Here is a 10,921-nt window from a genome sequence, read left to right on the forward strand (position 1 = left end):
AGATGCTCTGCCGGGGAAGGAGGGACAATCTCCTCCTGTACCAGTCAGATCTGATTTGACGGTACACTCACACAAAAATAATAATTTAAAAAAAACCAACTTGATAATTTGAATTTATCCAATGCACCTCAGAAGAAAAGTATTTTCTGAAAGGTCACAGCCATTGAAAATCCCATGGAACACAGTAATAGTACATTAACTCTTCTTGCCATTCAAAGAGTATAAAACACCCTATCACTATAGAATAGGGAAAAGCCTGAAGTGAAGATAAGAAGTTATTTAATTTATACTAAAAATATATCACAAATTCATAAGTTATGGAAAAGAATTTCAAGGCTTCTAAAGTACACGTTATTTTAACATCCTTGAAAATATATAGCCTAATTTCAGTTGTTGTTAAGTGCCATGGAGTCGAGCACAACTCCTAGCAACCCTATTAACAAAAGACCTGAACTCTGTTCTGTAACTATCATCATTTCTCTATGTTCATAGAGATTCCAGAGGCGTATCGTTTAAGAAAGTGGGTACCACTCCTGCTTCCAAGCCTGTCTCAGTCTGGAGTTCCATCAAACACTGCCCACCATGGGTAACCTTTATAGTATTTGACACACTAGTGGCACAAAGTTCAGCATTACAGCAATCCCAGGTTACCTCAGTACAGCAAATTGACAGACCAGTGCTGTACCACTTAGAAGAATGTTTGTCCCAAACATAATTAACACCAGGTCCTGGTTCACTCTAAATAAGAGGCTTCAGCTCAGCTCATTGTTAGCTAAATCCAGCAAATCCAGTCAGTTCTCAAATACTTACCATAAGGAAAGTCATAAAAATAATATTTTAGAAAATAATATCTTTTCAGTTATTATCACCATATACAGAAAAGAGCTAACAGTCATGTAGCATATAATGAAAATCTTAAATATTCTACATCTGTTTATCCAAATAAGATAATTATTAATAAGAAAAGCAGCCAAGCAAGTAAGTAAAGATGTAGATGTACCCCAGCCAGTACATAGGTGCAGAAGAACCTTGGGTCTTTGTATTTTTGTCCATGTACACTGGTTCATCCAAATAATACTGGTGGGCACAACACATTTTTTTCCCTACTGGTTTATTTACAAAATTTGAATACATTGTTTTTAAGAACAAATTCTTTCCATTTCTCTCAGCCTGCCCCCATCAAATTGTACAACCCCATGATTAATAACCCCTCCCTCTGCACATCCTCATCCTTCTGTTTCCACCGTCTCCCACCCCTCTTGGATCCTTATACTCATTCTACAATAATGGTTTTATACAATATTTATCTTTGTGGGACTAAGTTAGTTCACTTAGCATAATGCTTTCCAGTCCCTCCCGTGTTAGGTAATAATTTACAAGATCATTGCTCCTGTGTGCTGTGTAGTATTCCATTGTGTGATTGTACCATAATTTCTCAATCCCTTTTTGTGTGTGTGTGTGTGGTTGTACATTGAGGCTTTTCCATGTTCTTGCAATGGTGAGTAATGCTGCTATGAACACTGGTGTACGAATCTCAGTTTGGCCTCAGTTCTCTTTTTTTTAGGGTATATTCCAAGTAGTGGAATAGCTGGGTCATATGGGATGTTTATGTTCAGCTTTTTGAGAAAGCGCCAAACTACCTTCCAGAATGGTTATCATTTTACAATCCCACCAACAATGTATAAGAGTTCATTTCTCACCAGATCCTTTCCAACATTTATTATTTGCTGCCCTGTTAAACTTTGCCACTGTTACTGGAGTGAAATGGTACCTCATTATGGATTTAATTTTCATTTCTCTTATTGCCAGTGATTTAGAGCATTTCTTCCTGTGTCTCTTTGGCCATTTGAATATCTTCCTCTGTGAAAATTCCATGTCTTTTGCCGATTTTGTAATTGGGTTATCAGTCTTTTTCTTGTGGAAGCCCAGGAGTATTCTGTAAACTTTTGTTATAAGATACTTGTCTTATATGGTATTACCAAATGTTTGCTCCCAGTCTGTAGGTTTTTCTTTTCACTCTGTACAACAGATTTCTTATAAACAAAGGATATCTTTTTCAGAAAGGAAAAGAGAAGAAAACTTCCTTATTCAGAAAAATTTATTAATGACTGAAACGAAAATGTTTCATATTAAGGAAATGTAAAATTTTGTTTCTTCACCCTTGGCTATGCATCAGAAAGCTGGACAGTGACTAGGGATGATAGAAGAAGAATCAATGCCTTTGAGCTGTGGTGCTGGAGAAGAGTGTTGAAGATACCATGAACTGCTAGGAGAACAAACAAGTTCATCCTGGAGAGGGGGAAGCCAGGCTGCTCCTTGGAGGCAAGGATTCTGAAGCTTTGTCTGACATACTTGGAAATATTGCAAGGAGGGATCAGTCCTTGGAGAGGGCCATCATGGTTGGGAGGGTGGAACAGCGCAAGAGAGGAAGACCCTCGATGAATGGATTGATTCAGTGACTGGGGTTATGGGGTGTGTGTGTGTATAAGATTGGCACAGGATAGAGCAGGGTTTATGGCTGTTGTACATAGAGTCACTGTGAGTCGCAGGCGACTCAACGGCACGTAACAATGATTCCTAGTAATTGAACTTTCATCCTGGTAACCCAGAGTATCTTCAGAGTTTGTTGGAATCTTGATTGAGTGATAAGACACTTCCAAATTTAAGAAAACTGTAGATTCTTCATGTTGGGCTGTCTACTGTAACACTTCGTAGATATCTATGTAATGGGACAAGACAACAGTTGTGTTAATGAAATCTTATGAGGTACCCTGATCGTGTGTGTGTGTGTGTGTGTGTGTGTGTGTGTAATGTATGTGTATATATATAATGTATGTATATGTGTGTGTGTGTGTGTATATATATAATTAGGTATATTGAGTAGCTCTGTCTTTGACCTAACAGGTTTGTTATATTTGTTTTCCAGGTATCCAAATGTTGCTGTCATTATTTTAATAGTAATTCTTGTTATTAATGTTACTGAAAACTTGTTCCTGTTGTTGTATACCTTTAAGTTAGAGCTGACCCTCAAGCAGATTTTCAGAGGCAGTTCCTCCTGCAGGAGGAGATTGCTCATCTTTCTCCCACAGAGCAGCTGGTGAATTTGAACCACATACTTTTGGGTTTACTGGTGTAATTCCTTACCACTAGGCCACCAGAGCACCCTTGCTAGCCTATGGCTGTTTTTCCAGAATATTCAGATAAGAGTTTGATATATCTTTTCTTTTGAAATTTCATGGTTGAAATTTCTTGGTTGAAGCAAGTGGGTAAGCTTTATTTGTCTTTGGGAGCAGGATGTTGAAAAAGAGCTGGAGATACAGATCGGGATGAGACAGGAGATGGAATTGGCCATGAAGATGCTGGAGAAGGATGTCTGTGAGAAGCAAGATGCCCTGGTGTCTCTACGGCAGCAGCTAGATGATCTCAGGGCTCTCAAGCATGAACTTGCCTTTAAGTTGCAGGTAGGAGAAATAAAAGGAGCAGACTCATTGACTCTAAATTTCCAGGACAGGGGAAGCTCCCCTCCCCATTATGCCTAAGAATCACACTTTACATATAAGAAGAATGAGTTACATCCCACCTTGAGACTAGCTGCTAATAACTTTAAGTACTAATAAATCAAGTCATTACAAGATTTTGTATTACTATTCTTTTTTATTATTATTATTACTATTCTGTATAGCTATAATTACTTTTCAGATTTCTTTCTGGGCATAGTGTCCTTTATCCTAAAGAATCTCTGCTCCCATCTAACATGCTAATTGAGTCATATAGTCCATTAACTTTTGTGCTAGAATATGATCAATTGAGGAGCCTTGCAGTGGCACTTTTTGTGATAAGATTGCATATTTTAAAAATAATTTAAACAAATAACTTTTTTTCTACTCAATTTGGGAGTTAACAGATAATGAACATTTTTATTTCCTCCTTAATACTAAGTTTAAATGGCATACACGATTTATTTTTGTGTGTTTTATTAGTCACTCGTAATTTTTTTGTACTACAGAGTTCAGACTTAGGAGCAAAACAGAAAAGTGAACTAAACAGTCGCTTGGAAGAGAAAACTAATCAAATGGCTGCTACAATTAAACAACTGGAACAAAGGTAAAAGTGCTGCTTCTTTAATAACATCATTTGGGCTAGAAGGTAAAAAGAATGTGATAAGCATTTGGTGAATAGAAAATATATTAAATTCTTATATGTCAGACATGGTGATAGAAAATAATTTCAATTTATTTGCACTTTCTAAGATGTCACTGAAACCCTTTGAAAGAAATGACTTTTATACAACAGAATTTTTAGTCTTACTTCTATGTCTTGTGTTATAGAGGAATACCTAAAGCAAATTCATTTTGAAAAGACACTTAAGTTTATATTTATAATTCACACAAATGCCTTTGAATGTTTTGGTACTAGAATATAGAGAGGCACCAAGATACAGGTGTTCTCCAAAGAATTTATCCTAGATCTTTTTTTCTCCATTCTTTAACCTTTTCTTTCCTCTTTCATATCCTTTATCTACTTTCTCCTGAACAATTCTGTACCTTACACTATCACTCCTACCTATAACTCTTAGATCAGTGTTTCTCCTGCTTTGACCTTCATCCACAGACCATTCTGCAATTCATTGTGCCCAAAGCAAATCCTCTCATTATGTTCCTCTATTGCTATTTTTGCTTCTCCCATTTTCTGGAACTACCATTTTCTCCCTGATGACACAGCCTCTAAGAGAAATGATTGAGGCTGGACCTTTCACTCACACCAGTCACCCTTTTTGTACCCTTTGAACCAAAAAACTAATTACTGATCTCTGGACTTTTTTTCTTTCCCAGTGTTGTTGTTGTGTACCAGTGAGTCCAGAACTAACTGACAGCTGACCCTCCAGGGGGTTTTCAGAGGCAGTAAATCACTTTACTTTAGAGTCCATCTTTGTCCCATGGAGCAACAACTGGTGTTTTCAAACCAGTCCTAGGGTTGGCAGTGAGTCTTACCACTGAGCCACCAGTGCTCCCTTTTCTTTTCCCAGAAGAAGCAAGTTAGAAATGCTCCTCTTCCTTTTCTCTATTTTGTTTTTTTATGTTACATTAAGATTAAAATTCTACTTCCTCATAGTTTTCATTAACTTCTTCCCTTAGCTAGAAATACTCTGTCCTTGGAGTTCCTAGAACCTTATATCCATATGAGTCATAGCACTTAATAACTTTTTTTATATTCCTTTTTTAAAATTAATTTTAATGAAAGTTTACAGAGACTTAGGGTTTCCAGTCATTCATTGTTGCATTTTTCTCTCTATCCACTCCCTACCCCCAAGCACTTAATAACTTTTGCCTTACTTTAAAGTCCTATTACTTGTAAGAATGTAAGTTCCTTCAGATTAGTTAGCTAATTTTTTAAGATCCCTCACTTGGTCCATCACAGTGCTATACACATAGTAGATAAACCAATGAATGAATAAAAAAATAAATTAATAATTTCTTTTAATCAAATTATTCTAAATAAATCACTGTTTCTTAATGTTATTTCAAAAAGTAATCAGAAATGTTTTAAAAAAGAGAAAGTGAGCTGGGAGAGCAGGAGGGAGGAATATGCACAACAATGAATGAGTGAATGAATGAAAATCCAACTTTTCTGTAAACTTTCATTAAAATCACAATTAAAAAATTTTATTTAAAAGCCCATAAACCTGCCTTAAAAAATAAATTAGTCAGAAGTTGATAAATGAGCTTAAAGCTTCTGGTTTGACTGATGAATAAAAAGGTATCACATGTGTAATTGCACATAAGTTATGTGTATGATTGGAGGAAAGTCTGTTCTAGTGTTCATAAATTGTACTTGTGCCTTATTATCAAGCCATTTTCAATGTAGTTTTTTGGGAGGTGGAGATTTTTTTTTTCTTGTTAATTTATCCTATTATCTTGAGCATCAAATAGCTGACTTGGTCTCTTGCTATTTTTGTCTTTCCTTTTTACCCATTTTCTCATCCCTGTTTCACTCCATTTTCATTTTCATTTTATTAATTTAGTGAAAAGGATTTGGTGAAACAGGCAAAAACCTTAAATAGTGCAGCAAATAAACTGATCCCAAAACATCATTAAGCATTTTGTAGTTGGTAATCTTGCAAGTCTCCTAGCACAGCTTAATTGTTAAAGGAAGGAATCTGAAAGTTACTAGGTTTAAACTCTGGTTCTATATAACATGCCACCAAAAATTGACTTGGAATTTCCTGGACTTAAAATTTGCTATAAGTTCTCTGACTAAATGCCAAATAAATTTTTTGGAATTACTGATGAGCTGACCAGTAAATAAATCATTGTGTTTTTTTTAAAAAAAAAAAGGAAAGAAGAAGCCTAGGGAATTGAAGCTCTGTGCATATTTACTGATGCCTTTACAACTCAGTCCTTGACAATACAGATTCTAGGTGCATTGTTCATATCAATAAACCTATTTGGCCATTGCAGTTGAACTAGAGGTGAATACCATATGGACCTGGATCCTTCTAAATGAGTTCTCTCTGTGTTAGACCATGATTTTTTTTCCTTCCCGCTCATTTTTGTTAAACAAGTTTAATTCTCAAGCCAAGAAAAGTACTTAGTGTTTTACTAGTTTCTTTCTCAGTATCATTTATGATAACACAATAATGTGGAAGCTTTGGTAAACCCTCCTGATATTTTCCATCTTCTACTTCTGACATTTCCCTCAAATTCCACTTATATGTATATAACTCAGAACAGTTTTTTAAAAAACACTCCTTTCCTTTTAAAAAAATTGGCTACCCAGTTTTCAAATCTATTCTTCTATTAAAGAGGACAAGATGGAGACTTAAGTAATGATTTCCTGCTTAATATTCCTTACCTGGAAACATTTATTTAAGAGTTTCTGTTCCTTTTTGTTCAGATGAAGATTTTGCTAAACTTTCTAGGAAGCTAATCTAATTGTAAAAATTTCAAAGTAGGATATAGATTAATTTGTTGTTACTACTATTATTTAGTCTGAAAATAAAGATTGCCAGTAGATATCCACAAATAATATTAGCAGGGCTTCTTTTTCTAAGTAATATAGATCTGACCCTTTTTAGATTTTAGGTTATAAATAATCCTATAATCACTTTGATTATTTTTAATAACTTTGTTTTGGGTGACAGGCTTTCAGTAAGCCTTCATTCTTTCAAAGAATTTGACAAAATACTTTCTTTTACCTGCCTTATTTTAGTGTGATTGGAGCATTTCAGCTGCTTGGGTGGGGATAAAGAGAATTCCTTTGCTTTAGCACTTGAAATGCTTTATCATTTTCTTGACAAAACCAGGATAAGAGAATAAGATAATTTTTTTATGTGTTTTTTCATAGGTTCTTACAGACTTAAACCTAAATCAAGTCAAAGAACATAATGCTTAGACCAACTTTATGAACAATCCTGTGCTCTTAAATTTATTCCAGTTCTTACAACTTTGCACCTGTACAAATATAGCTCTTCCTGTATTCCTACTCTCAGCAACCTTTTAATGAGTTGCCTTTCTCTAAGCATTTTGGAAGGAGTGCTCAAACACCAAGACGAAACTTAAAATTAATGGTTACTACATAGCATGCCTCCAAAGTTTACTGTAGAGAGCTCAGATATTTCACCTTCTAGAACATGCTTCTTTATAGGTGCAAAGTTGTAAGATATGCAAAGCAAAGCATGCATCAGACTCTTCCAGAGAATATGATTTGGGACCCTTATGCCAGCCTAGTGCCACAATTTCCACTTAGTCATGCACCATATGGCCAAACTCTGAAAAAGGCTTTTCCTGACCTAATAGCCCAGAGTTTGGTAGAGGGTTAATGTATAATGTCTTGGAATTTAATATATGTGGTTTTGGCAAAGGACCAGAGAAGTGTTTCTAATTCTGCATATAAAAAGGTAGTTACCCATTTGCAAGTTCAGTTTTATGTGTAAGAAAAATGGAAGGTTAAACCTGCTAGAAAATAAAAGCAAGCAAAGAAGTGGATTTAAGTTACTGTGTACTTGAGGTTGGCTTTGGATATGGATTTTCTAAAATGTGATGTTTTATTGTTTATCATCTAACGGCTGTAAACTGTAGTAATAGAATAATAAAAAAAAGTGGAAAATCAGCTTTTCTTCTGCCTGGTTCACCTTCATCTTGCTTTTCTTTAGAATTTGTTTCCTCATCATCTGGTTTTTTTCCCCCTATAATTTCTTTCCTTTGTCCTGTCTGTCTGTCCCTTCCTTCTTTCTTGGGTTATTTTATTTTATCTTACAAACTCAGTCTTCCTCCCCACCATGGCTTTTGTTTTTTATCACAAGTTCATGTGGCTCACATCCAGATTGCGCCAGGCTGAGCGAGGCCGCCAGTCTGCTGAGTTGGACAACCGGCTCTTCAAGCAGGACTTTGGAGACAAGATCAACAGTCTGCAGCTGGAAGTGGAGGAGCTCACCAGGCAGCGGTGAAGAGAGGGCAACTTGAGCTGACAGGGTGGTGGTGGTGGTCATGGTTACTCCTAAAGGCCAGACAGAGGAGAGTCTTACAGCATCCAGCCAGCTCACTGCTCTGTCGTGTCCTTTTTCTGAAATGAAAATTCAGAAAGCTTTCACATAATAGCAGTAGCCCTAAAATCCAATCACTAAAACTTTGTTTCACTTTTGTTTGCCAGATAGTTTGCTAAGTCACATACATTCTCTTAACATCTTTACAGCAACTCTGTTGTTTTATGTGCCATCAGGTTGGAATTGACTCATAGTTGACCCTTCAACTGATTTTTAGAGGCAGTAGATCATGAGAGAGGATATTGTCCATCCTCCTCTTATGAAGCAGCTGATGGATTCAAAAAACTTGTTTTTGGGTGGCAGTGCATCTCCTTAACACTACACAACCAATAGCACTCCCTTCAACTCATACTCCCATTTTCAGACAAAATTAAGGCTTAGCAGCGTTCAATTGCTATGTAGTCACACAGTTAAACTAGTAAGTGGAAATACTGTAATTTGAAAGTTGGTCTTTCTGCCTTCTAACTCTTCTGTATTATCTGTCATATGAGACTCACTTCCATGCAGAAGCTGCTAACTTTACACAAACAGAACTTTGTATTGAATACAAAGCACACATCTCCTAAGGACACTTGATTAGGTTACAACTAGAAATTATTAAATACATCACTGTAAAGAAAGGCCAGCTGTCTTACATGAAATAGAGCATAATGTTAGGACTTGGATATATCTTGCTAAAAATTTGTGAATACTGCCTTTCAGGTAGAGTAAATCATATTCTTTTTCTTTAAGTTGTCTACCATTCTTTATTAAGAGTTCATATAAAACATAAAATACTGGTATTCAGAGTGGGAACTCTAGGGGAGTAGGAGATCCTGAAATCCATCTGTAAGCAGTCAAGAACATTTAAGCATGTTTGATGTTTTTAGTGCTACATTATTGGTTTCATTTGGGTGCATCTGGTAATGTTTTTATTAATCAAATGTTAATATTTACTTACTGAGCTTTAAGAAAAGGAGTTGAAATTACTTAGAAGATAGGAGTATAAAAGTCTGAATTTTCAACTTTTTCTCTTGCTTTTACTCAGAAACCAGCTTGAGTTGGAACTAAAACTGGAAAGAGAAAGATGGTTACAGAACAACAAAAGCATCCCTGGAAAGGGTTCACAGAAGACAGAACCTAAAATGGTAATACCTGTTCAATATAAGTAAATATTAACATTTACATTTTTAGAAGCTACCGTGATAGGCCTCACGTACTTAATTGCCAGGGGCCTTGAGTATGTCGATGGCAGGCCAGTGATGAAGAGAATAGAGGAAAGGGTGGTTCTGGATCAACCTCTTATGAATTACATTTAGAAAATGGGATTTTAATAACCAGAAAGAGAAAGAACTGGGCTTTTGGAAGGGAAAAGTAATATAGAGGGTTGAATGTGCAAGAGTAGAAATTTCTACACAACCATCTTGAAAAAGAGACCTCTAGTAACTAATAAGGGAGCTGACATTGTGTTTTGGGACTCACAACAGGAGTCAACTTCTTCAAGTCATAAAATCAGAGAAAATAGGAAATTTTTTTTCTGTCAAAGACTGAACTTGGAAGTGCAGATTATTTTCTTCATGTACCTATACACAAAATAAAAATAAGGACAAATTTAGAAGCTTATTAAAATTCCAGGAGAGTGAGCTGCTAATTTTATGGAGAGTAGCAAAGCAAGATAAATGAAGTTTGATATAGAACCTACCCATTTCTGTTAACTTGGAGCACTGTTGGCATGATAGTTAAAGACTGGGCTGCTCCCCAAAAGGTCAATAGTTTGAATCTGTCCAGTGACTCCACCTGAGAAAAAAAACAAAACAGGCATTCTGCTCCCTTTAACATTATAGCCCAGGAGACCTTACGGGCATCTGTCCTGTGGAATCACCATGAGTTGGAATCAGCTCATAGTAAATCAGCAGCACACAAAAGATTATTAACAAATAAATTTTTTTTGCATTTGGAAAAGCTCACGTAGCTCTTTTTATGATTTTTTTTTTATTTTAGTTTCATAATGTTAATGAACATTTACAGAAATTTTGGCTAACAAATAATTTAAAGTGTGCAAAGTACCATTTTCTTATTTTTGTTTTATGAACATAAAATCTGCTTTTTTAAATTTTTTTTTTTACTATTATTTGTGTGTGTACCGTCAAATCAGATCTGATTGGTACAGGAGGAGATTGTCCCTCCTTCTCCAGCAGAGCCCTTGGTGCATTTGAACAGCACGCCTCTGGGATTGCAGTGCAGCTTCTTGCCACTAGGCCATAATAAAATCTTTTTAAGAACTTTCAAAGGTTTACTTAAGACCTTGGCTTTGGCCTGTTTTTTCAAGAAGATCTTTTTTTTTTCTATAATTATATTTTATTAATTTTCATAAACATTTACAGAGATTTTGGGTCTCCA

General features: G+C 35.7%; 2 protein-coding genes across 4 annotated transcripts in view; one reads left to right on the top strand and one right to left on the bottom strand.

Moving 5' to 3' along the window:
* The window catches only part of RUFY3 (RUN and FYVE domain containing 3), a 136,500-nt gene extending 130,269 nt beyond the window's left edge, over positions 1-6,231 (top strand). The window contains exons 11-13 of one of the 3 annotated variants that reach the window (XM_006896825.1): positions 3,294-3,461; positions 4,007-4,104; positions 6,023-6,231. In XM_006896825.1, the coding sequence (XP_006896887.1) occupies positions 3,294-3,461; positions 4,007-4,104; positions 6,023-6,095 (339 nt within the window). In that variant the 3' untranslated portion in view covers positions 6,096-6,231. Of the gene's footprint in view, positions 1-3,293; positions 3,462-4,006; positions 4,263-6,022 lie in introns of those variants that run through there. The other 2 variants (XM_006896824.1, XM_006896823.1) reach the window with 2 other exon arrangements.
* A 2,029-nt stretch (positions 6,232-8,260) lies between these two features.
* The window catches only part of GRSF1 (G-rich RNA sequence binding factor 1), a 48,785-nt gene continuing 46,124 nt past the window's right edge, over positions 8,261-10,921 (bottom strand). Inside the window, exon 9 of the mRNA XM_006896847.1 lies at positions 8,261-8,562. Within this exon, the coding sequence (XP_006896909.1) occupies positions 8,261-8,562 (302 nt within the window). The remainder of the gene's footprint in view (positions 8,563-10,921) is intronic.

The sequence above is a fragment of the Elephantulus edwardii genome, unplaced genomic scaffold (assembly GCF_000299155.1).
Source record: "Elephantulus edwardii isolate Elephantulus edwardi_28Jun2011 unplaced genomic scaffold, EleEdw1.0 scaffold00192, whole genome shotgun sequence".
Taxonomy (NCBI): Eukaryota; Metazoa; Chordata; class Mammalia; order Macroscelidea; family Macroscelididae; genus Elephantulus; species Elephantulus edwardii.